General features: G+C 45.2%; 1 protein-coding gene across 5 annotated transcripts in view; it reads right to left on the reverse strand.

Moving 5' to 3' along the window:
- PLEKHA2 (pleckstrin homology domain containing A2) overlaps positions 1-19,965 on the reverse strand; it is a 69,389-nt gene that overhangs the window by 41,662 nt on the left and 7,762 nt on the right. For 2 of the 5 annotated variants that reach the window (XM_074329608.1, XM_019748150.2), the window contains exons 1-2: positions 13,958-14,096; positions 2,284-2,447 (exon numbers count right to left, since the gene is read on the reverse strand). In XM_074329608.1, coding sequence (XP_074185709.1) covers positions 2,284-2,424 — 141 coding nt within the window. In that variant the 5' untranslated portion in view covers positions 2,425-2,447; positions 13,958-14,096. Of the gene's footprint in view, positions 1-2,283; positions 2,448-13,546; positions 13,641-13,957; positions 14,100-19,965 lie in introns of those variants that run through there. The other 3 variants (XM_019748153.2, XM_019748151.2, XM_019748152.2) reach the window with 3 other exon arrangements.

A 19,965-nucleotide genomic window follows, 5' to 3' on the forward strand; every position in this document is an offset into this window, starting at 1 on the left:
CCATGGGCAAATTTCTTCCCCGCTCTGCCTCACCCACCTCACCTTTAGAATGAGGACAATAATACCTACCAATTAGACTGCTGTCAGAATGTAATGAAAACCCAATGAAGTCTTTAGAACAGTGCTCGACACATAAATAAATGTTCACTAATACTATTTCACAACTTAGAACAACATTCAATCTCTAGTCTAGAATGGTTGTTTGGCCATTAATGCAACAAAGAGCTAAGCCAACAACTAAAGAAGTAAAATGTTCTCAAATATTGCTATGTCACAGCAATATTTCTTTTTTCAGCATATGCCAAGCCAGCCGAAATTTCTGCTCTCAGGGAAAATGTAAAGAATTTCCAGCAGGGGCCACAAGTTTTATCCGGTACCTCAAACTCAAAGAAGGCTCTAGCACAAAGAGCATCCCGAGCGCTCAGTTGCCAGGGAAACACAGGAGGCTGTCCGAGGCAGGGTTGGACTGACTGCAAAGGCTGCCCCCAGACGTCCCGGAAAGGCAGCCTGAAGGCCTAGCATGCAAAGTTGGTGCAGGTTCTGCAACCAAGGGACAGTCAAATCAGAGGGCAGGACAGACAGAGCAAGGGAATTCCCAACAACTGGCAACACTTTGAGAACAGAGATGGCGACCCTGTGGTCCTGGGTGACGCGTCACTGCCAGCAAGACTCTCAGCCTGTGGCCCAGAGTATGAAGGAAGGTCCAGCTCTCAGGGAAGGTAGCTGGCAACAACGAGGCAGGATTCCCCGAACAAGTGAATTTGGGTTAAGAACAATCCTAGTAGGCAGCATAGCACTAAGCAGGTAAATCAGGACAAAAATACATTCAAATTACCTGAACTAATATGGCCAGTGAGTGGGAGACGGTAGACAAAGGAAGAAAAAGGGAAAGGGAATGATAAGACTCAGAGACCATAAGTCACCAGGGCTCATCCTTGGCAAGCCAGAAACCAAGTAGACTGGAAACAAAGACTTGATTTCAAGTTCTTCCAACAGTGGATTTGTTGACCCAGCTGTGGGCACCTGTGCAGAGCAAAGGCAGGAAAAATGATACAGCAGGGCCCACAGGCAAACCCCAAACCAAAACACTGTAAGAGGCAGCCATCCCAGGCTAAGTCAAGGATGTTAGTGTCGTATGTGGTTTCTATTCTGCACGCTCAGCACTTTAAACAAAAGTAAGCAACAGAGGGTTTGTCAGGGATGTGGGGTAAAACATGGGGCACAGTTCCACTTAAGGTTAAGGCCTTCCTTGGAGAAGGCAATTAGTGGCAGCTGACCTCTGGGTATGTTTTCTGTATCTATAGTGTTTTTCTCCCAGCCATCAAATCCAGAGGACAAATGTCAAAGGCCTCTAGAGGGTTACCCCTGGATAATGATCTAGAGACTCACAGGACTCTTTTTCCATTTCATATTTTATGGGCCAAATCTATCCCCCAACTCTTAGACTTTCCTCTTCCCCTGTCTCTGAACCGGAACCAGATCTCAGCCCCACACCCCATCCCACCCAACACGGCCATGACCCATGATCTTGCCGTTCAGGGACCACACCAGTGTTTGGGGGCCTCATTCCACCAAACTGCTCCAGGGCAGGGGGAAGGAAAGAGCCAACAGCATTCATATCACCAGAAAAAAGACTTGAGATCCCAAATCAAAGGTAGAGAACATTTTTCCCGGACCAGAGATGACTCTAGGGACCCCTTAGGCACAGCAATAAAATTTAGGGGGTCCCTGTCAATTCCAATGTCTGAGACTCGGCTTTTTTCTTCTGTAGTACAAGGAAGCAAAACTACGTGACTTCCAAGGTCACCTACAACCCAGTATTCCGACTCCTGACTCGATGCCAGGAACCAAAAAAGTCCATTTGACCAGCTCAAGGAACCAGGTCACATTCTCTGCTGGGGAGGAGCCCCAGACTAGAAGAGCAGGAGTGGCCACAAGGCCACAACCCTAACAAGAGAGATGAGAAGAAGCAAGCCATGCCTTGGAGCCTGGATCCAGCCTGGCGGCCTCTGTGGGACTTTGCAAGTGTTAAATTCCTGAGTGTGAGAAAAGACACCAGATCCCCTGGGTCAGGAGAGATGAGCTTCTTTCTCAAGCTAAAATCTGGAATGACTTCCTGTGCACGTGGGGTGTGTGTACGTGTGTGTGTGTGTGTGTGTGTGTGTGTGTGTGTGTGTTTGCTGCCCATGAGACACGAAGCCCTTGAGGCTAATCCCATGTACATTCCTCCCAGGCAGTGATGGGCAGCCAGCCACCCTGCCACCTTCCCCCGTAGCCTCTCACCTGGGGATTGTCCATGTACCAGAGAAGGCAGTTGGCCTGGGTGTCCAGAATAAAGTACCTCCGCAGAAACTTGCCACTGTTCTCATTCTCCTCGATGTCCAGAAACCCACAGATTCGGTTCTGCCGATCCACATAAGGCATTCCTGGGCTCTGCTCACATCACCCTGCATGGGACGAAGGAGGGGGGTGCTGGTGAGAAGGAGGGTGAAGCGGGCCCTGCCTCAGGACCTGTAGGAACCTCACTCTGGCTTGACTCACCGCTGCGAGAAACTGGGCTGGCACTCTCTCTCATCAGCTTCCTATCCCAGGGCACCAAATGTTCCACCCCAACCAGACCCTGGAAACCTCTATCAATTCCATTCCATAAGCAGTCATCAAAATCCATGAGCATGTGTCACCTAACTTTCCTGAGGCTTTTTTATGTGCCGGGCAGAGCATTAGGCAACTTTACAGACATGGAGGATATAAGCCGAGACTTTGGGTCAGGGGCCTGGGTTCCAATTCCCATTCTGGCTTCGTAGTGTATGACCACAAATTATTTCATCTTTCTGCACCTCAGTTTCTGCATCTATGAAATGTGGATAATAATAGTACCTGTACCTTGTAAGATTTGGGTGAGAATGAAGTGCTTGGCACACGTAAAGCACTTCATAAACACTAGGTATTGTTACTCTTCACAAAAGGAAAGTAGGTCATCCCCCAATTTTATCCATAAAGAGACTATATCAGAAAGGACTTAAGCTCCAATTCAAATACCTAAATTAAATTTTGCCAGAAATTCAGTCATTGAGAGCAGTCCCTCCAGATCCATGAAGCGACCAAGGCACTAATCGGAGGGGTTCCTGAGAACTTGTGGCATGGCCACATCCCTCAGCCCCCGAGGCCACTTGTAAATTCAACGAATGAAGGACAGGAAGAAAGCCCCAACCCCTGAACACTTTCACTGATTCCAGAACAGGATCTCGGTGTTAAGAGACAAGCGGAAACCTTCAAGCCAGTTTCCTTTCTCCTCGTGATTTCCTTTGGTCTCTCTGAAAGGTCAGGAGCTCTGTTCGCCTCCCCAAAGAGGATGAGCACCTTCCCACAAGCAGCTACACCCAACCTGATGGACAACGCAATACAGAAGTGGGACAAGGTCCCACAGGGATCAGAAAACACCACATGGCATTCAGACTTTCAAGGACAGACACCACCCACTCTGGCCCTGCTTGAATCCAACAAGCAAAATTCACTAAGACCCAAGCCCACCACAGGTTTTAGTCTACAACTAAGCCAAGTTGTGAAACAGAGGACTTACGGCCATTCCCTGCACTATAACACTGGCCAGCAAGGACGCTACCAAGACGCCACACCTGTAGTCTTCCAGGAGGGTGGGGGAGCCACACCCCCACGAGATCAGGCTAATTCTAAGGATGGTGACGGGTAATGTAGTCTGTCCTCTCCCACCACCACCCCCCACAAGCAGCCTGGCAGGGCTGACAGGCTGCCCCAAGGAAAAAGTGCCCCCCGTACACAGGGATACCAGTGCACAGCGAATCCCTTGGTTCCAGGTAAGGTCTGGCCAAAATCCCAATCGGGACGGACAACTCAGTCAGAAGGGAGATCCCACGGCTACTTGCTGGGTCATGCATGATAGGGGACAAAAGAGTAAAGCAGGCAGGAAAAGAAGGCAAAGATGAAACAGCACAGCTAAAAAGGAAATAAAAGGAGTAGACGTAAAAGAGTAGATGAGAAAGAATAAAACGTGGAAAGAGGAGGTTTTAAAAGATGGCAGAAGAGAAGGAAGAAGTATAGCAGAAAAGTGGAGGACAACGGCGGCTGAGGGTTGGGGGAGAAACACTCCTGCACAAAGTAGCATCATATCTGTCAGAAGGGGCCTGGACTGGCATAGTCAATTGTCCTCAGGTTAAGTATACCATACCTGCAGCCAGATCCCCTGCTTCTCAGTGCCTCCCCGAACTAAGCTTCCATCCCAGCTCCAGTTTCACAACGTGAGCAAGTGTGAGTACAAGAAAGGGGAAAAGATAGATAGTAGCCAAAAGTTAGGAACAAACGCCATGGGAGGAACTTGAAGGCTTCTTGTAGACCCTGGGTCAAAGATGGAAAGGCGAGAGGCCTAGCGTTGGCTGGGGAGAGAGCACATGCCTGAGAAAGGATGCAGCTTCTCCCCAGGGAACGGGAAAACAGGAGTCCTCTGCAGACAGGCTGGGTCAGCCTCCTGCTGAGAGTGCACAGATGTCTGGTCAGGATAAGGAAGCTCGTTCATCTCCCAGGAAAACTCAGCTAATTTCCTTAAGGCCAGCCCCACCAGAGAGACAGATATTTCCAGGGGTTTCAGGACTGTTGCCACTCCTGGGACATTTCTCAGAGAAAACGCGTTTGAACTGCAGTGGGACAACAAAGCTGACTGTCTCCGGGCCCACTGGGGAAGCACAGCATGCAATGTCATGCTGGCTTCCCTTCACATGCTCCCTTCTCAGCCCACAGGACTGAACAGTCAGAGGCTAGAAAAGGCAGTCTTTCTGAAATCCTCCAACAGCCTACTTTTGTTGAGGGTTTCCCATTTGCACGGATCCATGGGAAGAAGAAGATCCTGACATACCAAAAGGAGAGAAAATTAAAGGAATTCTGGTTCCCACATCTCCTGTCTGTGGTTCTATCCCCAGAAAAAAAAGCTGCTCAGATGCCCTGAGAAGCCGCTGAGTCACAGCTCATGGAGAATGTGGGAGGTGGGGGGAAAGGCTCAGCTGCAGGAGAACCGAGCATCACACGGACATGTGGTTATAACCAGAAAGGGACATCCTCAAAACACGGTGCACAAAACACAAACCTGGTGCACAAAACACAAAGCTGAGGTCCTAAGCGCCAATCCTCTGACAGTTCATTCCAATCCCTCTTGCCACAACAGCTGCTAAGATCTGGTACAGAGAGCCTGCTGTCCCAACCCCCAAATCCCCTCTCCCTGCTCCTTCAACCTGTCACCATCACCTTCCAAGTCTCTGCTGGTTCCTCCCTTTTTTCCAGAGGCGCCACTCTAATACAATTAACTCTGCCACCCCAGGCCCAGCCACAACTGGGCAGTGAGGGGAGAAAGTATTAGCAATTGGTAGTGAAGGGGGAAAAACCCCACCTGGTGCATACACACATACTGTCACCCCAAAATTCCCCTACCAAGACCAAGACAAAACTTCGAAGTGGCCTTTCCAGCTGTCACAACACCCCTCCAGTTATACAGTTTTGGCCTATTTTCTGTCTCTCTAAAATCACTTGTTATATTAAATTTCAACTCAAGTTCCTCAGTGTAAAATTATTGAGTGGAGGGTGACATTCGGTGGTTTGTCTCAGAAGTGCCCCCACACACACACTCCACATGTCCTGGGCCCCGTACCTTGGCAGTGACTCTCCCATCTTCTGGGACAACAGGCAAAGTGTTCTCGCTAGGTTAGAGCACCAGATACCCATCTCTCAGGCTAGCCTCTTCACCTTTGCTTTGCTCTAATACCACAAAGAAACCACCTAGCAAGTAGCTTGTAGATCTCACAACACATGGAAGACAAAGAACACAGAATATTTGTGCAGGAACGGACCCTGGGTCCACTCCACTCAGCATCCTATGGTTCCAAAGCATGCCAAACCTCCCTAGTGCTTTCCGCATTTAGCACAAAAATTACAATATAACAACACTGGCATTTTTAAAAGATCTCTCTAGCCAACCGTTTTCACTTCTGTGTGCTTTTTCATGGCCCTGGCAGCGTAATCAGCCTTTTTAAATTATATCATAAACATGCTCCATGTTGCTACACAGTCTTTGTAATCATTGTTTCTAACGGTTGTATAACATTACTGGGCTGGATTTGCAATAATTTACTTAATCATTTCTCTATGATTAGACAGTTAGATTATATCCAATTTTTCACGCTTTCTTTTACATGGAAACAGCATAAATTCTAAGTAATAATATGACTAGATCATAGCTTATGGTCTTTTATAATTCTTGAGACCTATTACAAGGTTGCTTTCTAAAAATATTTTAAGTGTTTACATTGCAGCCAGCAATATATTGTTACCATTGCTATGTTCTTATATACATCGACTGTCCTCATTATTTTCAACTGCTGCCAGTTTTAAATACAATGATGCCTAGTGAGGCTCAACTTTAATTTTTTTCATGTTTATTTCCTGCTTCATCTTCCTTCCTGGACTTTGTTAAATGCAAATCAAAATGATGTGAACACACAATCGATATCAATCTCTCTGTGTCACACACATACACACACACACTTCAAACCAAACCAAACCAAAACATGGCCTCATATAATCCAAATAACTAAACAATGTATTTTAATTAAAATTAAAATAGAAAAAAAGGAGGAAAGTTTTACATGATCCAAATTTCTTCAGTATATAAGTTCTTAAGTATGTACTACAAATGAAAATATATTAAATATTTAATATATATAAAAGTAAAACTGAAGAAAAACAGTGAATTTGCATGGAGTATCCATTGAATTTAAATGTTAACTAAACCAAGATTCCTGGCCAACTTTGCCAGCTGACCAGACAAAGCTCATGGGAAGAGTCAATAGCTGCCTACCCTAGAATGATATCAGGGGGCATTGAGATTTCTCTGTCGAACACAGCTCCTCAACTTTCCATTTAAATGCTTCAGTTTCCATCATTGGAAGAGATTCAAGCCAAGAATAAAACTGTCCCCGAGGAAATGAGCAACTGACATCTTTATCAGGCTCATAATATACAAGAGATATCTGGGAACAAGACCCTAAGAAAACAGAACATACTCCGATGGAAGACAGAGGCAGTAGAGGGGCGGAAAAGTAAAGAGAAGATTGCTGCTTGAAACGAATGTCATCTACTTGAAAAATTTCACTAAGATTCTTATACACTTATTCACTAAGATTCTAATACAGGAGTAAGAAACCTTTCTGGAAAGCAATTTGGCAATATGCAATAAGAGAGCTAAAAATGTTCATACCCTTTGACCCAGGAATTCTACTTCTAGGATTCTATCCAAGTAAATAAACAGAAATGCAAATAAAGATTAAAATAAAAAGACAGCAACTGCAATATAATTTATAGTAACAAAAAGTTGGAAATGCCCTGAATGTCCCAATGATTAGAGAATAATTAAATAAGTTATGGGACATTTCGCATAAGGAAACATTGCAGGATCACTCAAAAACTATGTTTTCAAGTCATTTTTAATGAATTAGAAAGAAACTTCCCGTATCCTGATAAGATTTTTTAAGATACAATATGATTTATAATACAATCTCAACCCCCTAAGTGTTATTTTTGTATTTCTATATTTGGAAAAAGACTGACATACAGACACCAAAATATTAGCAGTTAGTATCTATGGGTTATGGGTGAATTCTATTTATTTCTATATATTTTCCATATTTCCCTAATTTTCTACAGGGAATGTGTGTTACTTTATTTAGCAGGAGGGAAAGCTGTTTCACTCCACACACATACCCTTCCCCAGCATATAAGTTTTAAAGCTGAGAATAAATTTCTCAATTCTGCAGAGTCCACAAACAAGCAAAAACTTGCCTAAATTATAGTTCTCTTGGGACTTCTTTGGTGCATCAAAGTTTTAAATCTAATATGGCAACATTAGAGCCAGGTACCTACCCAGAGAGCTTTGGCACTCTCCATTCTAGTTTGGTATCTTACCCTGTTTCCCGGAAAATAAGACCTAGCCGGACAATCAGTTCTAATGCGTCTTTTGGAGCAAAATTAACATAAGACCCGTGTATATTATATCATTATTATATTATACTATACTATATTATATTATATTATATTATATTATACTACATAAGACCGGGTCTTATAGTAAAATAAAACCAGGTCTTGTATTAATTTTTGCTCCAAAAGACGCATTAGAGCTGATTGTCCGGCTGGGTCTTATTTTCAGGGGAACACGGTACTTCTATTGCAACACCCTGTAGAGAGGCTCATTCTTTCCCCTGTGGGTTTGGTTCCTCATTCCCTGGTCTTCCTAAGAGGAGCCCCTGTCCTTGGGACCAACTGAATATTCAATAAGTCAATGCCACTGTTCCTCTACTGCTACAGCCCCAGGGCCACACCAGGCCCAGCACTCTGGGAGAAGGAAGGGGACCCCCTTCTCCCCCATTTTGAAATGACCCCCATTTTCCTTCTTGAAACTTGGGAGATGGGGTTGACATTTTTTAAGTAAATGGCTAGATAGATGAATGAAGAGATGGATAGATTTTTTTTTTAAAAGAAAAGCTATAGAGATATTAAGTTATGAAAGCTATAGTTTGTTGCACTGGATATCTTGATTTTTAAGATCGCTAATGTAGTTTGGAAATACGGGAAAGAATAGAGTAAAATAAGGGAGATTCGTGGGGGGGCCATTCTGATACTTTCGAAGTATATAAAAACGAGAGAAAGGGATAACAGCGATAAAGACTTAAATGGCATTGGCCCCACTATGAAATAATCTACCATAACCTCTGACAGCTCAAGAAAAGGTTTTTAATAAATTTGTTTTTTAAATTTGGAGATTTTTCTTTCACATTATTCTCTGTTGGCAGGACAGGGAATTTCAGCGATTTTACCCTAGAAAATAGTCCGGAAGGCGTTTTTTTGACATGCAGTGGATCATGCAATAAGTAAGTACATCCTCCCTGTCTCTTTAGGTGAGCACAGAGGGATCCCAATAGGAAATTGCTAAATTTCTACAGGAGAAAGTTTATCCAGAAATGGCATCACAGGTTTCAGTGAGGACTGTAATACAACAGACAGAACTGGGGAGTGGAGGTTAAGTGCAGATACTGAACGGGCCATGTGGACAGAGCGCTCACCTATGTTTAAACTGCAGCACACATTAAGTGTGTATTGTAGAACCTCAACAATGCCAAGGGACTAATAAAAACCACGAGAACAACAACAAAACACAAGCATAGCTATTTCAGGACACATCGCTGAGAATGGGCCAAAGACGATAACTTAGGAAGTGTGGGAGCAACCAATTCCTGTTATAATATCACTGCATTTTGAAAATGTCATGAGAGCAAATTCCAAGTAGTCTAAGGCAGGAGAGTAATGTGAGAGAGAAGGGAATGTACTGAGAACATGTTCCCAACGGAAGCACAGGGTGAGGAATGCAAACATCTACAGGAATGGGGAGGTTAAGAAAAGACACCTCCTTGACACAGACAGCCCAATCCGCACGGGACCCCAGAACTTTGAATGGAGGGCAAGACATTCAAGGAATTTTTAAGGGAAAAACTATGGGTGCAATGGCAGGAGCAACTGAACACTGATACCACTGCACGAAAGATGCCAAAAACAACAAAATATTTTAAACATTCATGACCTCTCTTAACAGTAGCCTTCTATGTTCAGAGAAACTGTGGTCGTTGGAGCGGGTAGGAAACAAAGGCCTGCATGGCTCAAGGCTCCTCAGACACCTGCACCAAACAGCTCACCAGTGCCGGCGAGCTGCCACACCGGGTTTATAAAGAGCCTATAAAAACTGAGATCTCCACCCTGCAGAATCGTCAAAGTCCCCCAACTCAGAAGACACAACGAATTCAGTTTCTCTGTGAGACTTCCTAGCAATAGCTGCACAGGAGCTATAACCATCATTTGTAATTTGACAGCATCAGCCACTAAAGCCTGAGCAGTAGGAGAACGAAAAGAAATCATTATTTCTCCTCTCTACTAAGTAGCCTTTTGGGAAGTGCCAGAGGAAAGTGTAAATGGCCTGGTGTGTCTGTCTAAAGGTATGTGCACTCAGAGAAGGAGGCGGGGCTGGATGTGACAGGGAAGATGTGCAGGTGACCGTGGTCAGCAGGAGGGTGTTTAATGGAACTCTTGCAAGATGACCATGAACGACGGTGTGCTGATTTCAGTTACCCATTTATGCAGTAGAGAGAAGTGAAAGAGCAGGGGTTTTAGAGTCACAGACTGCTGAACTCTTCTGGGCCTGTTTCCTCATTTGCAAAACGGGAGAGAATTGCTACCTACTTCAAAGGTTGCTGTGAGGATTAAATGAAATTAACCTGTGAAAAGTGCTTAACAGCATGTCTGGTAAAGAGTAAGCACTAGGCAAATGTTGTTAAGGTGGGTGTGTGTGTGTGTGTGTGTGTGTGGTGCCTAATAAGTGGTATATGATTACCATGACTGCCACAAAGCTTCTCGATACAGGGCAGGCTGCTGCAGGGGCCATCTCTACCCCTCAAATATCAATAAGCATATTTCAATGGAAAGGCCGTGACAACTGGGAACCTTCACAAGGAAAGGCATAAATTTCCCTTACTCTTGCCTCTACTCCAAGAACCATCATATTTTACATCTCTAAAATTCTCCAGGTTTAAAAAAAAAAAATCCAAGAGATCCACAGACTCCATCTTGGCCAGCTACCCTGAAAGTTGATAGAATCCAGCTGTCTCCAGCTCTGCCCATGGGAGCATCCCAGTGGCAGAGAGCCACTTTGCAAGTGAATGGCTAAATCTGGGTCCTAGCTGATGGGACAGAGAGTACTAGCCTTTGCACTTTAACTGTCGTTTTGCTCAGGAGCATAAGGACATGCAAGACCTAGCTTCCCACCCTCTTTATCTCAGCTGGCCAGACTCTATTGGCAGAAAGGCACACTACAGGCCCAGAGCTGAAAGCCTTTTTTGCCCCCACTGGGCAGGGTCAGTAGCTCCTGCACTAGCAGGGCTGGGACCTCCAAGGTGAGAGAGACCAATCCAGCCTTTAATCCTCTGCAAATCACTTCAACCAATGGGGGTTGAGACAGAGAAGGGGCTTTCAGAAAGAAGGTGAGTTATAAAGCCCAAACGATTGGACGGGCTTACCAGCAGGGGCCAGAGAAGGGGAGAACAGAGAAATTCAAGATTTGGAATAAAGGTCAATGGGGAGTCTCCCTATAATAGTCCCATTGCACCAAGCATAGGCCTCCTCAGAACAGGAAGGAAGGGACTCCATCCTTTCTACTTCTTAGCTGCCCTCTATCCCCACCCTGTCCAATTCCCTGGTTCAATGATGGGCTTATATTGGGCAGAGCTAGGATTCTTCTCCTCCCATAGGCTGTCACACCATAGTACTTGCTCTGCTTCCTTCCCTTGCAAAGCCTAACAGGTTAGATTGCCGGAGTCCTAGCCAACTCACTAAAACAGGTGGAAAACTGAAAGGCAACCCAAACTGCTCATGGTGGGCAGAAAGAAGAGGCAGAGCAGCCCAATGTTCCAGCACCAAGATCCTCTTTTCCAAGCACTAGGGCTATACCCACCAGAATCAGTAGCGCCCCAGTAGTTTCAGGGAATCAGAAGGGACAATTACTGCACTGTGGCCCACAGCAAGATCTAATTTGAGGAATTCCAGCTTTTTAACAGGGGTATCACCCACCTGTCCACCTGCCCCATGAAGAAGACAGGAAATCAATGAAGTGCCAGTTGGATGTGCACATTGAAGACCATGTTCCTGCCGCTTTGGTCTCCCTAGTGTTCCAGAGCTTTTCAGCACCCCCCACCCCACCCCTCCCCCACCCCTACTCCCACCCTGGTAAGCCTGCAGGAGGCCTGCTCAGGATTTGGCTGAGAGGGCTGATGCATCTTCCTCCCCACTTTTGCAGAATCTTCCCATAGGTAGGCACCAATCAAAACCTGCATGTCTTCAGGATTTATTTTAACCTTGGTATTTTATTAATAAAACACCGAGCGAAATACAGTTCAGCTCACTATAATGACATAATAGGATTTGCAGTCCCTATTTCCTTATACAGAAGACAGAAGAAAGCACCAATAGGGAAAGGGTTTTGCAAACTCTCCACCAAAAAGCAGGTGGTTTCCAAGTCAATACCTAAGTGGTTACCCATCTGTGAAGTGAGCAAGGCTCCCATCATCAGCTAGCTAGAACTTCACCAGGAATGCCACAGTTTGTAAAAAGTGGGGCTTACAAACAGGGCAGATTACTTAGGTCTAAAGAAAACATCCAGAGTAAACCCTCATGAACCAGCATGGTGGACGGAATTTCTGCAGGCTGATGGCACTGCTGGCATTGCTCTTTTCCCCTCCATTTGGACAAGTGCAAACAATGCCTGTGCTTGCAATCATTCATTCATTCAACATTTACTCAGCACCTAGGGGATGTCACACATTGACCACACAGTCCAGACTATAAGCTAGACTTTGACTATGACAAAAGTCACCAGCCTTCAAGTGGCACACAGTGGAGAAGGCTAATATATATGAAATGATGAAAATGCTTTTTAAAAGCTTCCTCTGGTTTCTCAAAGCATGCCAGATCTCTATTTGAGCAATCAGCTTTGTATTCTAGGAAGCTAAAGACTGGAAGCTCCCTAAAGACAGAGGCTGCATTTTGCTCATCACTGCCTTTCATGTGCTTATAGCCAATGGTATGTCAATCGAATGCAAATTAAATAGAAAACAAACATTTCCATTCTTTCAAGATCTTTGGCTCTACTGTTTCTGAAAGATTTGCCACCAAACAAAGAAAAATGAAGAAGCTCCAGAAAAGAGGAAAAAGGGGACTGACTTAGATATATTAAGAACAACATGACTACAATTTTGGAACTTCAACCCAAGTGCAACCACCACTCAGCTGGCTGAGGTGCCTCCAAGAGCCACAGCTGGCGCCCTGGTAGAATGCTTCCCACCCCACCCCCCTTCTCTGCTGTTTACTCTCTGGAAAAAAAAAAAAAATTGGAGTCCTTAAGAAAGAATGGAGGAGGGGCGGGAGGAATTAGAAGGGGAAGACACAGCTTGAACCCACACTCATCAAGAAGGAAGGAAACTTTAAACAGTAAGGCTGGGGGGCAGGGCTAGCCTAGGGGAGGAGATGTGTAAGACTGAAGTGGAGGACATGCCTGGACACTTTTCCTTCCTACAAGGCCTCTTTTTTTCCTTTTACTCTTTTTCTTTTTTTTTAATTTGATGAAATAACAGTTCAGAACTGGAGAAGTGGAGCAGAAAAGGGAAGTGAGTAAGGTGAGGAAGAAGTTGGTGAGAGGGACAGACAGCTCCCCTCGAGGTGCTTTCCCAACTTGGTACTGAACCTGCATTTTAGAAGTTTTCCTTCAAGTCACCCCAATAGCCTGGAGTTCTAGAAGCCCGAGGGCCCTGGCTGGACCCAGAGAAAAGGAAGATATCTCCCTACGGAAGCATACTAGGCCTGTCTTGTAATCAGGTAATAGGGGAAGAGAGAGATGCGTCTCCACGGCCCAATCTGTGCCCAAGGGACTTGCCTGGACGTTCTCTGCTCTCCAGACCTACCCGCAGCCGGGGCAGTCGTTGAGGGGCCGCTGCCCCCGCGCCAGAACCCGCAGAGAAGTTTCGCCGCTGCAAACGTGAGAAAATGCAGCTCAGCAGAACACCCGCCCCCACCCTCCCTACGGCCCCACTCCGCAGCCCGACCCCTGGCGGTGGCGACCTTGGCCACCCCGGACGCCTCAGAAGATTGGAGGAGGGGTTACCCTCCGGGCTTTCCTCGAGCTAGAAGGGCGGCCAGGAGCTTCAGAGACCTCCACCTCGGTCGTCGGCCACCAGGGCAGGCGCACCCAGCCTGCCTGCGCGCCCCCGCTCCCCCAGCCCGCGCCTGCCCGCGCGTGTCCCTCTGCACCTCTTCGCTCCTCGGCCCGCGAAGGCACCTAACTTACCCCGCTGCGCAGGGGCCGGGGCTCGGACAGGGTGCGTGGATTACATCGGGGTGGGACGCGCCCCTCCGGCCCGCGGGGCCGGCGCTCTCGGGGATTTATCTTGCAGCCAAACTCTCGGTGCCTCTGGCTCCTCTCGCTCTTCTCCCCCCACCCCGCCCCCTCCTTCTCTCTTGTCTCTCGGCTCTTTTTTCCGGGTTAATTACGTTTCGCATTAAAGCAAAACCCAGCCCCGGATGTGAGTACAATGCTCCGCCAAGCCCGCTGGGGGAGGAGAGGGGTGCCGGGGCGCCGCGGGGTGGGAGGGGACGCGACCGGGCGCGGCGGGCTGCGCGGAGGAGGCGGGGCGGGCTCCCTGGAGGCGGCCCTGGACCACCTCCCCAGCGTCTGCTGTGGCGCAGGTGGGACCGGTGCCGCGGAACGAGGCCTTGCCTCGTACGCCCGATCCCGGCAGCAGGTGTCCGGAGCGGGAAAGAGGCCTGGGGCTGAGGGCATCCTCGAAGAAGGAAGGCGAGCCAGACGCAGGCTCCCCCTTACCCCCATTTCTTCTTCCCAAAGCCACACCCAGCGACTTCAGCTGGGCCACCCTCGGAATCTGAGCCCTTGCCTTCCTGGGGCTGCGGGATTAGGGCTAGGGTCGAAAGAAGAAGCGCAAATTTTCCCAGGTTGCCATGAATGTGCCCGAGGCGCCCAGTGGGGCCGGACGTTCTAACGGGGGTTATAAGGACATTTTCAGAGTGTGGCTCAAAGACGCCCTTCATGCCTTCAGAGCGGGAGGGTGCTCTGGAAAAATAAATGGGAAACAGACAAGCATGCATTAAGTAAATATTGTCAAGAGGAACCCAAGAGAACTACTGTGTGCTGGTGTAGCCTCTGCGTTATCCAGTTTGAGCCACACAGCAGCCCTATTGTATCCATCCCGTTCACGATGAGGAAACCGAGACTCGGAGACGTGAAGTAATGTGCCCTGGGTCCCACAGTTAATCAATGGCAGGTCTGTCAGGTTCTGATGCCAGCGTCCCACGTGAGGAGATAGACATATAAATATACATAAAGTCAGGCAATCAACATCCGAACAGAGAAATGTAGTGGATTCACCCTGGAATGTAGTAGGATCGTGAGCTGCATTTTCAGTGGATTCTGATACAAACGTAGTTCATGTCTGAGTCCTACCAGACTTGGAAGGAGAGGAGGGCAAAGAAGATCCTTGAGACTCAAGGACTGGATGTGCAGGAGTGACACCTCCTGGTCCTCATCCCACTATTGTCAGGGAAGGCAGACTGTTAAGTCTCCAGGACCTGAGGCAACAAATCCTCCCCAAGCGTCCCGAGTCAGATGAGCCAGAAGGAAGACAGGACAGTGTGCAGCACACACCCCGAAAGTACCAGTGATGAAACCACACGCGTTTCCTCCTCCATTTTGATTGCCAAAGCAAAAATGAGCACCCTGCTCTCTCAGGTGTGAAAAAAGGCTGTTTGCTTTAGAACATTTTGCTTTGAATGATGAAAGAAAGGGGGACACAAGAAAAAAAAAACATTTCCTTTGAAATAAATACGTCAAGGTCAGTCTTTTTTTCCTGCTCGGTGAAGATTTTTGCCTCTCATAAATTTCAGGCAGCATAACATGTTGAAGAGCATGTTCTCTGGAACAGATGGCCTGGATTTGAATCCCAGCTCTGCCACTTACTAGCTTCATTCCCTGGGCAAGTGACTTAACCCTTCAGTGCCTCAGTTTCTACATCTGGGGTGTTATGAAGAGTAAATGAGTTAACACTTGTAGTGTTTAGACTACTGTTGAAAATGAAGTAGGTGCTATGTAAAGGTTTTTGAATTTAAAAATTAGATTATGGTTTTCAGTGTGAAAAAGAATAAAATTCCACCCAGCACCAAGCAAATCCAACTGGAACTGATGATTTCCACTGTGAACGATGAGGTAAAAGTCTCAGATTTCATGGTATGGTTCATATTAAAACCCATAAAGTTCTACTCCCCGTTGGGCCTGCCTGAGTCACTCAATCACACAGCCACAAATATTTCCTGAGCACTACTGTATTGGATGCCTGGGAGGCAAAGAGGAGCGGATGGCCTTGGGTCTCCTTCAGAGAACACACGTGTCACTGGAAGGTGGAGGCAGCTTTGTATTCCTCCTGGAAGAGCCATGGGAATGAATGGCACAGAGACCGAGTACTGTCAGCCTTTAGAGGGCAAGATGTCTCTGTGTGGGGCAGAGGTGAGTTCACAAGAAGGAGGTGGACTTTGAAATGGCCTGAGAAGACGGGTACAACATGACTCTGGTGGTGGGGGGTAAGAACACGTTGGGTTGGAAAGCGGGTCATCAGCACGTTTTTGGTGATGCTCATACTTCACTGGGAGCCCCATTTTCTGCCACACTTTCTGCCTTTATTCCACTCCTTTACCCCTGGATCTCCAGGTGCTTCCTCAGAAGACTCCCCGCTACCTCCTCCTATAGTGGGCTCCACAGAGCAAGTGTCCACTGATTCCGTGCCCTGCTACAGTTCTTTTGCCAACTCATAACCGACACATCTTGAAAGTATTTCCATTCCCTGACTTTATACATTAATTTTTTTCAGTACAATAAACAATCCTGGTGTCCGAAAATATGACTCTGCCTGTGGAGAAAGGAATGTAAAAAAAAAAAAAAAAAAAGGGACTTTCACATCAGCTATTTCAGTCCCCTCGTTTTACCAGTGCAAGATGAGGTTTAATGTGCCAAAGGTTTTGCAGCTAGTTAGTGGCAGAATTGGTTCTAGAACCCAGGGTTGACTACCCCCAGAATATCCTAGTATTGGTATAGAAACTTTTCCATGAAGATGGAGACTTCTGGCTCGGAACCTAAGAATCTAAACAGAAAGGCTTTTGCTCTAGCCATTTATTTATGCACTTTCTATCAATTTTCAATGTTAATGGCTGGGTGACTGGATAACCTAATAACCTTCAGTGGTGAGCCAGGGCACCCTCCAGGGAACTGCATCATTCTCTGTCCTTAAAGATACCCATTATACAAGGTTCCAGTCTGCAGCTGAGGCCAGTTAGTTCTATTGGAGAAAGTGTGGAACTGAAGAGGCCAAAGTCATCGGTTGATCCCGGTTCAGGCCAGTTAATTTTGCACAGAGATAAATTGCTCCAAGGCCACATATTGCACATCTAATGCTAGCTGGTCATTTTATAAATAGTTGCTACTGGTTTAAATTGCAAAGTACTGTCCTTTTCCAGAAAGATGACTCAAAAACTACTACTGTTCTATTCAGTCCTATTCATTCGACAATTATCTGAAGCTCTTACCGTGTTTCCTCCCATGTATCTTGCCTTTACTTATTTTCCAGATGCTAATTAAATGCTAATTGCTTTACATGCATTATCTCATTTAAGTCTTACAACACTGGGAGCAAGACACTCTTATTGCCCCATTTTATAGGTAAGGTGACTGAGACACAGAGACCAAGCCTTGATACATACCTGTGCACCCTGATGTCTGAGTCTGCCATCTTAGTCACTGAGTTTGTGAAGAATACAGAAAAAACATAAACCAAGACCCTGCCCTTCCACATATTTTATAATTATCATCACTTAAAATCTCCATTCCATTTCACCTAGCAATTTCATGTCCAAGGATATGTCCTACAGAAAGTCATCTGGAAATATATATAGTACATATGGAGTGTGTGTATATATGGAGTGTGTATACATATGTGTGTGTGTGTGTATATATGTGCCTGTGTAAGTGCACAGTGGAAAGTTCACAAACTTAATTGTCCTACCTTCGTATATATGGAATATATACACAGATACCACAGCATTGTTCATAATGGTGGAAAAATTGGGACTCACTCTCTCATGCTCAACAAAAAGGGATCAAACAGGTAAATACTAATACGTCCATACAATCTTATACTATGCAGCTGTTAAAAAAGAATGACACCCATCTCTATACGAAAAATATTAAAATTTTAAGTAGAAAAAAGGTACAGAGCAGTCTGTATAGTATAATCCCATTTCTGTAAATATAAATATACATGTTTATTACATTTAAAAAAACTGGAAGACTGCATTCCAAACTGTTAACCACAGTTCTCTTAGGGCAGAGGAAGAGGGGCTATAATGGTGGATCTCACTTTCTCAGAGATGTATTTTTATAATGTTTAATTTTTTTCAATAAGTGTGCATACATTTGGTTATGAGAAAAGAACAATAATGATTTAAATTTTTCATTAAAAAATGTAAAAGCTCTATGGGAAAGCATATTGCAGCCTTCAAGGAGGCCGTCATTTAGTGGGGAGGGAATATGCCATATACAGAAATAACTATCATAAAAGCCAGAAACTGATCTATGTAGAGAGAAGAGATAAAATTCTGTGGGAAATCACAACCAGCTGAGGTTGAGATGCGTAGGAGAAAAATGTATGAAAGAGGTGGCACTTTGGAAGGACCTTGAAGGAAAGGTAAAATGTAGAAGGTAGACAGACGGGTGAGAACAGATGGATTCCAGATGAAGAGATGGTCAAAGGCAAAGCAGAGAAGCAGGAATCCATGGGATCCATTCAGGGAAGTATGACTGGTCCAGTTCAGCTGGAACATGGTAGGATAGAGGAAGGATTTTCACGGGAACAAAACAAGAAAGAAAGGTAGCTGGAGAGTCTTTGTTGCTAAGCGAATGAGTTGTATTTATTACTTCAGGCATCAAGAGCCACTGAAGGTTTTGAGCAAGGAAGTAACACATTTAGAAGTAAATAAGCAATTTCATAGTGACTACATAGTAACAGGACTCTAGCACTAAGCTGCCAGGACTTGACTCCTGACTCTGTCACTAATTAGTTGTATAACCATGGACCAGTTACTTTACTTCTTCCTCTGTGTTTCTATAAAATGGGGAAGGTGGTGATAAGAGATAACCTATCTCATACCATTGTTTTTGAGATTGAGTGAGTTAATATTTTTAGGAAACATGGTATGTAATGAAAATTCTGTTAAATCTGAAATATCAGTATCTTACCTTTGGACTAAATTCTTTGCAGTTCATTTGAAACTTTCATTTGAGAGAGCTGTGATAAATTATTAACTATCCTTTCTTCCTACTTTCACAGGATTACAGATTATTAATCTCATTTTACACATGGAACAATTTAGGTTTTAAGGAGAGAAAGACAGTCTCAGAATCACATAACCAGTCATGAGTTAAATCTGTGAGTTCTGAATCCTAGTTCAGTAGTCTCTGCTCAACACCCAGTTCAAATTCTCAGAGCCTTAAGAATAGGAAAAATGGGGAATGGAAGAAACTTTGACAATTTCTGTTTCTATGATAAGGGAAACAGCAGTATGGGACAGAAATAAAGTATAATAAAAATGATACACCTGTATATAAAAATTGTAAGATATAAATATGTATGTGTACTGAATTATGTCCCTCCCTTCCAAAATCATATGTTAAAGAACTAACTGGCAATGTGAATGCATTTGAAGATAGGGCTTTTAGGAGGTCATTAAGGCTAAATGGGGACGTAAGGGTGCGGTTCTAATCAGATAGGATTGGGGGCCATATAAGAGGAAAAGACCTCCCCCTCTATCCACAGGAACCGAGGAGAGGCCCTGTGAACAAACAGCAACGTGGAGGCCATCTGCAACACAAGAGAGCTCTCACCAGAACCCAATCATGTTGGAAACCTGATTTTAGACTTCTAGCCTCCAGAACTGTGAGAAAATAAATTTCTGTTGCTTAAGCCCATTCTATAGTAGTTTTGATACACATACACACACATACATATATATTATACATACATGACACACACATGCCAAATTATTTTTTAGTAACAAAGTTTGGAAAACACTGCTATCCTGCTAAACCTGACACTAATATAAACCTCAAAACTGAGTGCACATCCTCTCCCCAGAAACAACAGCTGCTGTCTAAATGCACCATTCCTATTGATTCATGTTGATGGCATTGTTTTTCCGTCTGTTGGAATAAATGCAGTGCACTGATAGGATTCCTGCATC

The sequence above is a fragment of the Rhinolophus sinicus genome, linkage group LG04 (assembly GCF_036562045.2).
Source record: "Rhinolophus sinicus isolate RSC01 linkage group LG04, ASM3656204v1, whole genome shotgun sequence".
In the NCBI taxonomy this organism is placed as follows: domain Eukaryota; kingdom Metazoa; phylum Chordata; class Mammalia; order Chiroptera; family Rhinolophidae; genus Rhinolophus; species Rhinolophus sinicus.